Here is a 16,140-nt window from a genome sequence, read left to right as displayed (position 1 = left end):
GGGATACAATACTATTTTTTTAGTTCTAGTTCATACACTCAGGAAGAAACATTTAATAATCAAGTATCTGAAACGTGTTCTTCTACTGAATATTAGTTTAAACAGATTTGAGTGTATCTGTAGTCTCCTGACATAGCATTAAGTATACACACATACAAAACCAAGAACATAAAATCCAGCATACCGAGAGCGTTGCTTCTTTCCTGTTGTTGTATGTGTCCAGGTATTCCTGCAGTTCTAAAACACTGAACTTCAGCTTTTCAAGGAGGCCACAAGAGAGCAGCTGGAGAAATGAAATCAAAAGGTCTAGTAAATGTCACTATAAAAGAATAAAAATATTAGAAGAGTAGGAAGCTCTTGCAGAAGAATACTTAGATTTATGGAGTCTAATACTGAAAAATATTTCTATTTATGCAAAAAGACACATAAATAGAAGACTATATTGAAAACTCAGTAGCAAAAGTTGCACCCATGATAATATGAAATTGAAATTGTGTTCTGTGTTTAACAGCTTTGCAGAAGCCTTCTCTAAAATAAAGTGCTGCACAAAGCTTAACTAGTTAATCCCCACAGCTCTCTGATGACGTCAGGGACAGCTCTTCCATGGCCACAGCCGTGGGCCCAAGATTACACTTTGCAAGTTCCTACCTCAGTACTTCTGTGTGAGGCCACAGTGTCCTGATGCTCTGGATTAACATGGGCCAGAATGAAAAGAACGGGAAGAGCCATCTCGTTCATTCCCTAGTATATACTTTTATCATCCAGCGCACGCCACAGTTGTCTCAAACGAAACCACTAAACATGTTACCATCTTTCATGCTGAACTATGTAAAAAATAGCTTCTCCTTTTCCATTTGTGGAGCCAACAGGGTTCAGTAGGCACCTGTTTTATGCTGGTTTTTGGCACGCAGGCTCAACACATCATAACTATTCTATGATTCTATATTGCCCATCTGCCAGTACTTACCTAATAAAATAATAGGAAAAATTAATGGAAATTTGGTTAAGAACAAGAGGTAAAAATTAGGGATAGGAGGTGAGTACCTTTTTGACATATCTGTTCAAGAGTTGCTCAGAAGTGAAACAGCCAGTAAAATAACACACTGCAATGAAGCACAAGCCTTTTGAAAGAAATATACTCACCGTTTCTGCATCTACAAAAAGGGTGGGACATTCTGAACACGACGTTAACATCTGAGAAGACCTCACAAACTTGGAGCCTATTCCTCGCAGGTTGTCTCCCAAGTAACTAGCTGCATCGCAGGTTAGGAAGCAGAATCTTTTCTGAATATTCTGGAACACAAAATAAAGGGGTTTTATTACAGTCTTTATTCAAGTAGAAGCTTCTTTCCTTTGTAAACAAATGGGATGCTTTTTTTTCCTCACACAATAACATGTGCAAAAGAGACCACCTCCCTGTAGAGAACTGAACATCTGCTCAAGGATACTGAATAATAGTTATGCTGGAGACAGTGTACAGCTGGGCAGCTGTGAAACTAATTACAGAATTCATAAAGAACTACTACTGAAATACATTCTTTCTTGTACAGATGAGTCAATTTCTATAAAGACTTTTACCCACAGGTAGCTTTTCGTTTCTTGGCTGTACAGAGTTAACAGAGTTGATCAGCACATTACTTTTCCTGCCCATTCCGGGCATTGTTTTGTTAGGATTCCATGTCAAGTGGCTAATCAGATAGTATAATGGAAATCCTAATGCCAAACAGCAGCATGGAAAAATCAGAAAAAAACCTTTTGTTTTCCCCTGTGGGAAAAACCTTCTTACTAAAACTTTGCTGCTGCTTGGGAGGACTCCAGAAATACTGTGTTGCATCCAGGAATTATTATTCTCAGATTTTTTTTGTGTTTTGAGTCCTAAACCAGTCTAGTCTTCCAGAAACACTCTAGCCTTGGTACTTTCTTTTCAGTGATTAATATATAAAGTGAATAATAAACAAATATATTAATCTTGCAGGAACGGAAAGCATGATATTGACAAATGCACAGCAGGTTTCACTGCCAAACTATATCTCACTAAGGCCAACTGCTCAGCAGGTGGGAGTAACATGAAAATATTTTTTTAGATAAAGGTATGCAACATTTTTATATGATTCATTCCACATTACCATAAGCATTTCTCTGAGGAATGTAGATTAGGACCTGTATTACCGTAAGCATGCCTCACTGGAGAGAAGTGCTTCCCAAACACCAGTCTGGATGACAGACACATAAATAACCTGTTACTGCTCCTACACCGGAGCATTGAAGTTAAGTACCTAAAATGAGGTGAGCTGAATTCAGACTTTATTGATAATGGAAGCAGTTGGATTGAACGATTTTTTAGAAAAAGCTACGTAAGCCCTCCCATTGTAGGTAGGGTATATGCTATCAATAATTCATAAAATGGCTAAAGAGAAACTTCCTCCACAGACCAATTTCCTAACTCCTTATTTGTGAATGTGTCTCTAAAGCATCTGAACTGGCCATCTGAACACAGTTAAGATCAGATAGGCTGATACTTGTTTTACTTACGTTTCTACCATCTTACTTCAACAGAGAAACAAAGCGCTATACATGGGACTCAGCACATGGTTCAGATTCTCTGCTGCACTGAGTCTGTAGTAGAGGCAAGGGGCTCTTACTAATTACCACCAAACCAGGCAAATGATTATTTTTATGAGCAACAAGCAGAATCATCTGAATCATAGGGCTTGGTGACAGTTGGAGATTTACTACTATGATGTCTTCCGAAAAGAAAGATTCAGTCCAAGTCTTAGTGAAACTGTTGCTGACAGCTCTTCTGGCAAAGGAAAGAGATCTAGATTTGATCCTAACCAACAGAAAAGGGCTAGCTGAGAATGTAAAAGTGGAAGGAAATTTAGAAAGACAGATTATGGAACAGAATCCAAGAGAAGTTGGTTGAAAGAGATCTCTGGAGAACATCTGACCCAACCTTCAACTCGAAGTGGGACCATTGCCAACTCTAGATCAGGTCAGCCATGGTTTTGTCTAGATGAATTTTGAAAGTTCCAAGGTCAGAACTTCCTCAGGCTCTGGATAACCTGTTTAGGTGCTGAAATGCCCTCCTGGGGAAGAATAATTGAGTTTATGAATCCGAGGCAGTGAAGGAGACAGATTATAGACATAATACAACAGACTTCAATGCATTCAGAATTTGCAGGAAGAAGCCCATTAGAAATAACTTCACAGGGAAAGGAGATAATGAGAGGTAGCCTTTCCTTTAGGAAAAAAAAAGAGGACATGCTATGCCACTGAAAGATAGAAAATACATTAAGACATACACCTGGCTGAATCACAAATACTTCACTCAGGCAAATATTGATGCAAAAAAGAAGAACAGAAAGTGAAACTTAAATTACTAACTTGGGTACCAAAAATAGCATGGCAATGTAGGCACAATAATCAGAGAGGGGGATGCCAAACAAACTAGTAAAAGAAAGAGAGAATGTTGAGAAGTAAACTAGAAATAGTTAAGAGGAAGGGCAAGGAATCACAATGGAGAGAAATAGCTACTAATAGATGCTGCTCAAAAGACTGATGTATTTAATGCCTTCTTTTGCCTTATTGCTCCCAGAAAGGACATCTGTGTACAGGTAACAACGAGACATCTATGAAAACTCGGGTGAGAATAGATCTTGATGCTAAGGGCTTGGGTATTTTTACATGTTTGCAGATCAGGAAATTCATGCTATGATAGTTATAATACTGGCTAAAGAGGCCTAGAGGCCATAATGAGTATCTTTGAGAGCTCACAGAACACACGGTGAGCAAACTGCTTATCTCAAAAAAACCAAGAGGAAAAGAATTAAACACAAAGTTCAGGAAATGGGGGAACATATGAGATGAATAATAGACAGTACAGACTTGGTCAGAACAAATCATATCAAACTATTAAATTTACATGAAAGGCTAAAATTTTCTATTAGGGGAAGCAATTGATCTGTTATATATTAATTCATTTATTATCTTGGAAGTAAGGCAGAGAAACCCAGTCTAGAGGTAACTAGTGTGCAAAAACATATTCAGAAGTTAATTATCAGCAGCTCACTGTCCAACTGGAAAGAGAAATTGAGTAGGATTCCATTGGGGAATGTCTCAGGCACTAACCAAGTCATTAATGAAAATACTGAATAATGGAATATGCAACATGCATATTAAATGCATGGATGATTGAGCTGTAGGGGCTGCTAACTCCTTGGAAGCCAGGATTAGAATTCAGACTGATCATGATAAACTGGAGAAGCGGTGCAGGGAAAAGAAAGAAGGACAAGGTTGTAAACCTAGGATGAAACAATCCACAGAGCACATTCAGGACGGAGAGTAACCAGGAAGGCAAAACTTTGTAGAAAAATATCTGCATACTAGATTGGGTTACAAGTGGAAAATAATTAACCGCATTCTACTGTGCAGCAGCTAGTAGAGAGTTTTTAAAACAGGAATAACTTCTATAAAACAGATAATACTCTTATAGTTTATGCTGGTAAGAATTAGGCTGAAATACAGAACTTGCTGTTGCTTTTCAAGTAATACCATAGCAACAGTGAGAAGGCTAGAAAATGTGAATTATGGGAAAGGTTGAAAGAGGGACCTTGACAGGCTGGAGAGGTGGGCCCAGGCAAACCTCATGAAGTTCAACAAGGCCAAGTGCAAGGTCCTGCACCTGGGTCAGGGCAATCCCAAGCACAAATACAGGCTGGGCAATGAGTGGATCAAGAGCAGCCCTGCAGAGAAGGACTTGGGGGTATTGGTAGATGAAAACCTGACTATGAGCCAACAATGGGCACTCGCAGCCCAGAAAGCCAATTGCATCCTGGGCTGCATCAAAAGCAGCATGGCCAGCAGGTCAAGGGAGGTGATTCTGCCCCTCTAGCTTTACTCTGGTGAGACCCCACCTGCAGTGCTGCATCCAGCTCTGGAGTCCTCAGCATACGACAGACATGGACCCGCTCTAGCGGGCCCAGAGGAGGGCCACGAAGATGCTCAGGGGGCTGGAGCACCTCCCCTGTGAGGACAGGCTGAGAGAGCTGGGGTTGTTCAGCCTGGAGAAGAGAAGGCTCCGGGGAGACCTTACAGTGGCCTTCCAGTACTTAAAGGGGGCCTACAGGAAAGGTGGGGAGGGACTTTTTACAAGAGCATGTAAGTGACAGGACAAGGGGTAACAGTTTCAAACTGAAGAGGGGTAGATTTAGATTAGATATCAGGAATAAATGCATTGCTGTGAGGGTGGTGAGACACTGGCACAGGTTGCCCAGAGAAGCTGTGGCTGCCCCTCCCTGGCAGTGTTCAAGGCCAGGCTGGATGGGGCTTTGAGCAACCTGGTCTGGTGGAAGGTGTCCCTGCCCATGGCAGGGGGGTTGGAACTGGGTGATCTTTAAGGTCCCTTCCAATGCAAACCATTCTATGATTCTATGATCCATTCTGTGAACTGAGGTTAAATAACACAAGTTTGTGGTAGGTGAAGTCATGGTATGAGTCCTCAAATATAAGCAGCAACTGCAAAGAAGAGAAGTACCACTGTGTATACAGCAAGAAGCCATGAGCACAAAACACAGAAAAAGAAGTTTTCAAGCAGTAAGGAGAGTTAATCATTGGACTACATTGCCTAGGAACACTGTGAAGTTTCACCTTAGCCTAAAGGTTAAGAACAGTGTAGAGAAAAAAGTTAAAAATCATTTGACTGGAATGAAAGTTATAGTTGATCCTATCCTGGGCAAGATAAGGAACATGAGCTTCTCAGGTCCCTTCTAGCACACATCTACTCATGTATTTTAATAGTTGTAGTTTACTTTATGAAAGTAAGTTCCTCAAAGCTTTTCAGTCATGGCTTCATCAAAATCTTACCAGTCGACTATTTAGATTCAAGAAAACGTTTTCTTTCTTTACTGCTTTCCTTTTCAGATATTCATAGAAGCAACAATCCATCTACAGCTAAGATGATAAGAGTCTTGAACAATGTTTTAAAGTATTAAAATGTGAAACAGCAAGAGACTGTACTTTGGGATCCATGTATAGTACTTCACTAATACATTTATTTTCCAATTTTATGTACTATCAGTTCTATAGTAAGTTATCGTCTCGGCTATCTACTTCCGGGTGCAGATTACAGTGACTGAAATCTTTCAAGCAAGGTCTGAATGCAGTATATATTTTATGAAATGGGACTACTGTGAATAATAATGCCAAATGCCAGCATATTATGAATAGGTATATGCCTGCATATAGTCACTATGCTTCATGTCAATGTAAACAATAACGAAATATTCTCCAAATGTTTTATCTTAACCTCAGGTTTCCTTTTCTGGGAGGAGGTTTTTTTGTAACAAAAGGGCTCAATTGTGGAAACTACTTGCTAGCTTTCAAATCTACTTGTCTTGGAACTTGCTGGTCTACTAGAAGACATTTGATTTGTCGGAATACAAAGAGGCAGCCGAAAAGATAATCCAGAGATCTCTGAGCTATGACTCGTTTACAGGAAAAGTACTTCAATAATTTCAGGAATTTTAAACAAGTTTAGCGTGTTGTGGGCAAACATCCAAGATACCATTAACTTGATGCAGACTGAAATGTAGATGCCCTGGAAAATGCACTTCTTTCACTTCACCAAGTATTTAGTTGACAAGCTCCTCCAAACAATGATGTTGTTTCACAGTTAAATATTTTGGCAGTACTTTGCTTTGCAAGCCTAGCACATATCAGGCTTGTTTCTGAAACTTCCTGTTGGTGAGGGTCAAAAGTCTTTTAAGTTAGCAGATGAGTAGCTAAGTTTGATGGTGTAAACACAATACAATTCCAGACAAGCTGGGATCTTATGAAAAAAACCTGGGAAAATAATACTCTTACGTTTTAATCCTGAAGAGGAGAACAAAGGTATTTTTTAAACTAAACATGTCTGTGACTGCAGCTAGAAGATTCTGGTTTGTTGATACCATTAACACCTTTTATTTATATTTTTATTATTCAGGTTTTGCTGTTACTGAAAACTTTTTTGAGAGCAGTATTGTGTCTTTCTCCTCCAGTATCAACTGAGTAGGTTATCTTCTGAATACAGGGCAAACACAACAGCAAATGTAGTGTGTGCATGCCAGGATTTGGAGTTAAACAGGTATTTTAAAGGTAATGTTTAGGTCTTGCATTACACAGCATGATTTATTTAGTTTTCAGAAGTGTGACAGCAGTTCCTTTTCACCACTTCAGAGAGAACAAAAAGGATAAATAACTCTCAAAACACTTGAACAGGGCTATTAACCGCTAGGTCTGACAGAATGGCAGAAGAGCTGAAATACACATCATGAAGAAATACAGGACTCATTTGCAAAACTGAACTGTCATGCACTCAAGTTAGCACTGTTTTTTGTCCTTCCAAATGGTTATTTATCAGTGTTTAAAAGAATGCCTTTAAAGCACCCGCATTTACAGTGGCGTCGTGTTTAAAGGAGGACACAGTCTGCAGCTAGAGAAAACACGCAATTAACTCTGGTGCAGCACACAGGAAACAGGATGGAGAAGAGACCCTTATTGTATGATGTTTCTTTCTTACAAGGATAGTCTTAAAGATATGAAAAGATCTTGAGATTGTGTATTTATTAGTGCGGTACACATCGCTAATAGAAAATTGTGTATTTTGAGATCATGGGTACTTAAACTCTGCATGGTTACCTGGCCGCGGTGTACACTGCTGCAGCAGGCTAAACATCCTGCAGCTGCCTCATATAAAGCAGGAGAAACAACTAAAAAGGGCTTTTAAACCAGTTACAGGTAAAAACAGACAGTTATTTCTTAGAACAGCTTGTACATTTGACTCCTTTTTTTCCTTATCTTTTTGCAAGATTCTTATCTTTGTGAGCATAGTTTTAGAAAGAAGAAATGTATTTCTAGTCTTCAGACTCAATCTCTGGAATTCATGCTACATGATGGCAGCTGGATATTTCTATTCAGATGACTAGGTACAGAATATTTAATAATGTTAACTTTTACATGGGCATGGTCAGATTTCAACAGTTTGTGATGAAAGAAGGGATTCACAGTTTATGACAAAACTGGTCCTAGAAGGCAGTTCTGCATGAAAACCTAGCACGGCAATTCTGCAGCATGCAAAATTACAATGGTTATATACCAGGTAGTTCATTATTAGTACTACTATCAAGAGCCATCCTAATAGCCGCACACAATCTAAACATTTTGATTTTGTATCTTAAACTTCTCACCTTAAACAGGGAAGAGAACACATGAAATGTATAAACTGCACAGGAACCATCAGAGTCGCACATGAGCTGGTTGATATGACTACGCCAGGCTTCTTCTGCATCATCACATGCTGCTGGCTGAAATGCAGCAAGGATGGCAGAAAAAAATGGTGAAGGAGGAGGGGAGGCATTTCGATCAACATCTCCAAAACTGAAGGAGAAAAAAAAAATAAACTGTGATGAAAGGAAAATGCCAAGAAGGTGGCATATAAAATATATATTTATTTATAACAGAGAGATATAATCACAGGACCAATTACAGCACCTTTCTAAAAATAATGAACTTTCAAATTACTTTTGAAGGTTAGCAAGACATTGGCTATAACAAGAAAAGCCTCCATATTAGAATCCTTATCTTTAGGCCATAATGATCTTCCTCCATCCCAGAACACTTGAAATGTTTTATTGTACCATTGTTTGGAGGAAGAAGGCTGAAACTTCACAGCAGGATAAAACCCATGAAGCCCATGAAGAAAAACTCCTCTTCTAGGAAAACTTGGTTTTAGTAATGTATAGCAGAAGTACTGAAAAGAATCTCAGTGTGTACAAACATTATATATACTGACTTGTTTTGTTTCCCCCCAATATAATGGATTGGAGAAGATCCATCCCTTCTCCACACTGTTCTTAGTACAGAGCATTATTTTGGCACTCCGTGGTCAGTGAAACTGGCTGGCTACCATTTTTAAAGGGTACTAAGCTATTTGTTCTTGTGTATGATCCTTTGGGATGGAGAAATACTTCCTATGGCTCCCAAGAACGGGAATTGTGATGCTGACAACTGGCACACAGAGAGTGAACTTCTTCAAATATCCCCTTTCCTTTTCTGCCCTTTCCCTTCCCTTTCCCTAAATATGGGCTAATTGCAATCTAACTCAGCATCCAAAATCTAAATGGCTCCATTAGACATGGAAAAATCTTGATGTCTTCTTGCAACATATACTGGGGTCCAGCCATGCTCACCAGCAGCCTCCAGAGTATATAGCTGGGATTTTTGACAATATTGTGACTTCCTTATGATCCATAAGTAATCAGAGGATGAATACATGGCTGATCTGTTGAACAGCTAACTAAGCAGTACTTCCATTGCTGTGAGTCTTTAAAAATCCTTTTTTTTCTTTTGATGAAATATATTACATATATCATGACTAACTGCAAAATGTATGTAAAAATAATATCTTGTTTTTCCCAGAAGCAAAATATTGGGTTTTTTTTTTTCAGTTGTGTGACAATTATGCAGGTAATTAGGTCATTGTCTTCTCACTACTCTAAACTCAAGAGAATTTTATAACTCCTGTGGCCAAAACAGCCATTCCATTAACTAACACCTTGCTACCACTTTGTTGTACAGTGTAAAAGAACTTTTATGAATAATGGCATATACAAGTACCTAGCAAGAGCAAATTGTTCCAGCCTGTCAACTTTCTCTTCAGTCTCTGTCATATCCAGACTAAGGCTATCACTGCATTCAAATGCTCCAGGGAGTTCATTTGTAGACCCTGAAAGGTCATCCTCATGGGCTGCTGTATCTTGTTCTTCATGTACAGCTTCAACCTAGGGGAGTGAATGATGATGTCTTAGAAAACATCAAATTAATAAGTTAATTCCACTAAAAAATAGAAATCATTTAATGAAAAAAACCACCTGACAACATGTTAAATTTCAAAGATTAAAGCCACAGATTCTAAATTGCATGAATCAAGTTATACTTCTTCAAAATACTGTATTTGCTTAACTTGCTGTCTTGGATCAATATTATTTCTAAGGCATTTCTTCAACTTCCTTTGTCTAGCAAAGAATTTCAGATTTCAATGCATTTGGCAACATAACAGGGAAGTATTTTTTCAGAAAAAACAACAGGATTCTTGTTACTGTCAGGGTGTCCTTGTCATAACTTGATAGTGCTCAAGAGTGTATTAAAGCCTCTCAAAATATATTGAAAACAATCACTGTCTGGAAGACTACATGCATGTTTAGAATTCAGACTTATTTTTAGCATGTCATTTTCATAATAACTTCCATTCAAGAGGAATCCAAAGCCATTAAAAGATCATGCTTTTATCATTTCCTTCCTTTTTCACCCATTAGCACCTAAAGCTCTTGATTTCTTTTTGAAACTTTTCAATTTCTCTTGCATTTTTAGTCTGAACAAATTTTGTTTCAGTTTTAATCTTCTGGCTTTTGTCTGCATCATGTGAAGCAGTCCCTGTAGGGATGATCGTGGCGGGTAGCTCAAACACTTTATCTTTTCTGTTTGGGATGTCTCATAAGGTATGTGTTTGTGCACATGCGCACAAACACATGTACATACATGTGGTGGGAGCTAGTGGGGAGGGAAATTTGTGGCAAGTGGAATTAAAACAGAGAAGTGGCCCTCTGCAAGTTACCAGACCTGGATCCTACAGATAAATTCTGGGGGGTTCCATTTCTAAAAATTAAACAAGACTTGTATCAAAAAGGATCAGAAATTAAGTAGGAGAAAGTTTTTTTGGTTTGTTTTGTTTTCTAAGCAAAAGGGATAGGAACATTCCTAAGTCCAGGGTGGATGAAATGAATCAGAGCACAAACCATTTTGAAAAGAGAAATGAAAGCTAGATGGCTGAATTACCAGAACAGGAATCAGAGCAGTTGGCAAGAAGCATAAATGTTTCATACTTCTTCAAGAAGTAGTTAGTATTAACAACTTTGAAATATGAACTATTAGCTTGAAAGAATCATTGTTTTTTTTCACTGCCATAACAGTGTTTGTACGAGAAAACATTTTTTGATGGGATAGGGTAAGGGAGGAAGAAAGAGGAAGAAAACACCTCCCACCCACTGCAGTCCAATATGATGCACAAAAAGCAAAATAAAAAAGTGGACCACAAATATTCATGCAGGATTTGAGCACACCTCCAGAAACTGGTGAGTTTAGATAACTTGAAAAATATATAAATCAGCATAATCTGAATCTTTGTATCCCTCATAGCATTATCTATCACTGCCTTCTAATCTCTTATAAATATTATCTTAATTATTGTGATCACTATCTTTAATAGAAAATAAGTTTAACTAATTTCATGCCATTAAAATAATGCCTCAATTTTGGCAATGAAACATTTGAAAAGAGGCCTACTTAATCAGTTTCTTGCTCTCATTCACTGCATCTATTTAAAAGATGAAGTGCTATTTTTGTTTTTGCTTATGATGCAACAACTAAACATTTTTGTACGGCACTAAAGAAGTAAAAAAAAATTTCCTCTGCATTGATGGCATACCATCAACTGTCTGAAAATAAGAACTCAGAGGAAAAGAGGAACAGGAAAGAGCTCAGATTTTGTGTTATCAAATTAAGTAAAAATTATTTAGGCGCAAGTTGCAAGTTTTCTGACCAAAAATTGGATGACTTCATCCTTAAAACAACTATAAAAGCGGGCATTTTAACTTTGGTTATACTGACTCCAATTTGAGTAAAAATACAGAAATATGCATACTAGAAGAAAACATCTTTGAGCCAAAAAACACTAAGAAGGCATTCTGCGTAAAGCTTATCAACCCAAACATCTTTGTAACACTGGCAAATCCCTGTCAGCTTGGGTTATGTATTCACCAGTATCAAATCTGTCACAGGACTACCTGAATCTGCCTTTCAATCCCACAACAAACTTCCGTGATTCTCCATTCTTCACTTATTTACTTTTTCCAAAGCTTTTCATTTTTTGGTGAACACTGGCACATGGGTATTGGGACATTATAGAAATTTTCACGGTAAAGATTCTAAACCCCCAGGCATATATGAACTCACGAACTGTGATTTGCAATTCTTAATGTACAGACCAATAGCTACTGCAGCTGGATGCATGAGATTAGCTGCAGTCACCACCTGCAAAGTAATCTGTTCTGACTGCAGCTTCCTGAACTGAAATTCTGCCAACTTCTGCTGCTTATGGTTATTACGTGGTAACTTGTCTACCAACAGTTCTTTTGACAAATGATAATGAGTTTACTTTTTCCGCAGCCATTATTTTGAGAGGTTCCCCTCCTTTCCTATCCTTACCCACATTTCGATTCTCCTGTCCTTTTTTCCTGCTAGGGAGGCGTCTGACATGAACAATTTCTTCAATATTCAGCACAATTCCAACCTCCTTTTCTATGACTTCTGCACTAGAAGTTTCCATTACTTCCATTATATGCAGTGCTAGCAGTACTGCATAAACTTTTTGTGTGGCTGCACTTGGAGGGGACCAAGGGCAAGAACTAGAACGAAAGTCGATGATAACACAAGACATATTCTACCCCTGCCCCATTCTCTTACACTGCTCTTTCTGCAGAAGTCACCCAGTTTAGATATGACAGAGAAAGCTTTACTGGTAAGGCAACAGTGTCATAAAGCCACTAGCCCACACACACGCCCGGCCCCAGATTATATTTCTGGAGAGATACTGAGAGGAGTAGGTTCACCTGATCTTCCACAAACAAGTATTATCAAACAGAAAATTAAAGAAACCATCCCCACATTGATAATCATTTACCAACCTTACTCTATGTTCATCTTCTGATACAACTGTCTGAAATAAACTGTGCTGAACATGGTCGTCGTATCCTTGCAAACCCTGCCTCTCCACCCCCCCAAGATGGCTTAATATTGCGGTCATGAATTTAAAATTTCTGAGTGTCTGCCAAAAGGCAAGAACTGAATCCAGTGCACACAACTGTACAATAGGTTCCCACATAGAAAAAAATCTCAGAGAATACACGCTTACACCCACCACATGAGTTGGCATATCATTCTTTTAAATCAGCATGAAGAACAGAAGAATATTCCCTTAGGGTTGTAACTTGTGGCCAGTTCATGAATTTGCCTTCCAATGAGCTTCTAGCATCTTGGTGAGTATGTATTGCAATATACTTAAGAAACAATAAATAAAATCTTTTAATGAAGAAAGTGTAAGTAGAAAGGAAAGGGTATGAATATGCAGGAGCATATGAATATATTGTATTATGCCGTTACATACAGGAAGTCAGAATGTACTTGCTTTCACAGATCAAACCCTTCATGAAAGTAAAATAAACTTGTAAAAGTATGTATGTCAAATACAGTCCAGTTGGAAAAGAAAGTAAAAATGTATTCACCTTGGATCCTTCAGACACCTGGAGATTATTCATATCAGGCAAAGACACATCAAAGCTGGACGTTTCTATATTAAAATGATGAGGGTCTGCTGAGGTTGTGTCACATGATGTAGAAAGTGAGTCAATATGATTTGTATCCTCAGATGGGGAAAGATTTATAATCTGTTTAAAAGACAACAAAAGCACAGAAGAACTGAGTATACAGCTACCCTACCACACATTGCTTTTCTGAATGTGCAAAGCAGACACTGTCTTAAAGGGCAGTGACAGTGGCTCTCTTAGGTTGTGTGTGCAGATATACTACAACCCTTTCAATATTTCTATCATAAAAATTGTATGCAAACACCCCAAAGTGAACAATGAAAACCTGACACAGTTTACCGAACTGGAGTCTTGTCCTATTTCTTTAAGTATTAGATACATCAGAAAGATTTACTACTGGCCAATCGTGCAAAATTGTCACAGAGTAATTTGTGGAAAAAAGAGCAAATTCTCAGATCTGGTGTTTCCTGTGTTTTGGACTTTGCATTAAAATTCCTGTTTACATCTACAAATAAGGGAAAACCAAGTCGTGACAAAACACCACATTGAGTGTCACCCCCCCAATTTCAGCTGATTAGATTGCACCTGGGCAAGAGGAAACTAAAAGCCCAGCTTATTTAAAAACACAATCCTATCTTTTCTTAAACTGCAAGTTTGCAGCTTACAAGGTCTGAGTTCTCCAAGATTTGGCTGGTGGTCAGGTCCTCTTCCTCAGATGACTCATCAGAGTCCTCATGGTTCATTTTGTTCAGGCTGGGCGTGCTCCCTGAGAGCTGGCTCTCTTCCAGCAGCTGCATGTCACACTTGTCCAGGCTATCCAGCGACCGTCTGCGTACTCCCCAGTTGAAGTTGTCCATGCTTTCACCCTGAAATCAGATATAGGGTCAGCTACCTTGACTTGAAATTCATCATATACAAACCACTAATCATTAGATTAAAGTTAGCTCAAGAAATATTTTTATGTAAAAATATAGTTCAAATTTCATATAAGCATTATTTTGTTTGTTCACCTGGAGATAAGAGCAGAAGCATGGAAATGACAGTTAAATGAAGATTCATTCCTTTCAGTATTAGATGTTTTTCATGCATTTGCTGATTTAAGAATTCATTTTTGTAAGTCCACATAAACACACATCTCGCTACCAGTGGAGCAACGACAGGCAAAAGAAAAGTTTGGAAGCAATTTTAAAGATTTTTCCATGATGTTTCAAAGTATTAGGAGCACAGTTCATAACAATGGTTCAATTGCAAAACTTATGTTAAAGGTTTTAGATTATATATTATATTGCATATATAATATATATTATATGCATTATATAGATATATACATATACATATAACCATAATGATGAGTAGATTTGAATGAACCTTTCATTTACGCACAAAATGTAATAGCTAAAGTAGCATACCTCTTTAAACTTTCATTCCAGGCCCATATTGCTTATCTTTGTAACTTGAATTTATCTGAATTATTTGAAATGATACTTTGAGAATAACCTGGTTAGCATCACTTGAGATTTCATGTTTTAAAAGGGATAAAGTCAAATGGACCAAACATTTTATACTGTCTTTCAGTTCTGATCCCACACCCAGTTACATAAAGCCAAGTGCATTAAGCAAATTGCGTACTTATTTGTTAGGCTGGTGAACTGATAACAAAAATCACTTGATTTCTTTCATGTAAAAAAATTACAATTAGTTTTCCACCATTTTTCCATTTGTTTGCTTTACGTATTTTCCAGTGAACTGTATCCCTTTTCCCTAATTGCGCTAATTCTCTTGCTCCCTTCTTCAAGTCTAGACAGGTTCATCTCCAGCAAATGCAGGAGTGTGTCCACGACTGCTCCTGTCATGAACCCACAGAGGCCAAAGGGGCATTACACAGCATGAAGGGTCTATGCAGAAGCATCCAGTTGCAGTTTGGGGTACTTCAGGTGAAAGCCCTCAACCTTACATCAACATGGGAAGGAAATTTATAGAGAAAAATGTTTCTTTTTAAGGTCCAGGACTGACTGTTTAAAACAAGACTCTGCAAGATGCAACACTCTTAAACGAGCAAACCAACTGCTGAAAATCTAAGTTGACAGTGATCTTCTAAATATGAATTTGACAAAAATATGGTTCTGCCTAAAAAATCATAAATATTATTATCAAATCACTGATTATGAGTATCTCCTGGGTTTATGCAGGTTAAAATTATGTGCAGTCATAGAGAAAGAAGTCTCAGTTCAGTAAGGTCCCTTAAGCAGATTTGTAATTTTAAACTCTTGAGTAATCCGTTCAGGACTAGTCAGACATTTACTGAATGGGGACTAAACTGCATTAAGTGCAACTAATTCAATTGCAATCTTACCTCCTTAACAATCAACAAACTTGCATAAATAGATCTTATTTTGCACCATTGCCCTTTAATGCAATGGACTGTGGCATACGATTAGAAAGAGGGAAAGTTCAGTTTCCGGACACTAAGCTCACTGTTCATGAACAAATATGAGGAATAAAAAAAAGAATTTTTAGGAAAAAGACTATCCAGAAATACAAGAATTATAATCCACAAGAACATTTAGACTAAGGAATGCACTATTTTCAAGAGCAAATGAACATGAAATTGTTACAAAGCCTGACACATTATTGGAAGAACCCCGTGTTTTCCTTCTGCGACTGGGATCATATGGTGGTTTTGTGCGGGAGGAGAACAGAACACATCTAGTATTTAAGAAAT

The 16,140-nt window shown here is 38.0% G+C and overlaps 1 protein-coding gene across 6 annotated transcripts in view; it reads right to left on the bottom strand.

The window, feature by feature from the left end:
* Positions 1 to 16,140, bottom strand: part of FRY (FRY microtubule binding protein) — a 203,075-nt gene that overhangs the window by 13,094 nt on the left and 173,841 nt on the right. For all 6 annotated transcript variants that reach the window (XM_086481863.1, XM_086481865.1, XM_086481869.1 and 3 more), the window contains 6 exons: positions 14,084 to 14,284; positions 13,377 to 13,538; positions 9,655 to 9,818; positions 8,226 to 8,415; positions 1,144 to 1,293; positions 185 to 283 (listed from right to left, as the gene is read on the bottom strand). In XM_086481863.1, coding sequence (XP_086337989.1) covers positions 185 to 283; positions 1,144 to 1,293; positions 8,226 to 8,415; positions 9,655 to 9,818; positions 13,377 to 13,538; positions 14,084 to 14,284 — 966 coding nt within the window. The remainder of the gene's footprint in view (positions 1 to 184; positions 284 to 1,143; positions 1,294 to 8,225; positions 8,416 to 9,654; positions 9,819 to 13,376; positions 13,539 to 14,083; positions 14,285 to 16,140) is intronic.

This window comes from Leptosomus discolor, chromosome 1, assembly GCF_034619465.1.
Source record: "Leptosomus discolor isolate bLepDis1 chromosome 1, bLepDis1.hap2, whole genome shotgun sequence".
NCBI lineage: Eukaryota > Metazoa > Chordata > Aves > Leptosomiformes > Leptosomidae > Leptosomus > Leptosomus discolor.
Note: the sequence above shows the minus strand (reverse complement) of the source record. Positions and strands in the feature narration are given on the sequence as shown.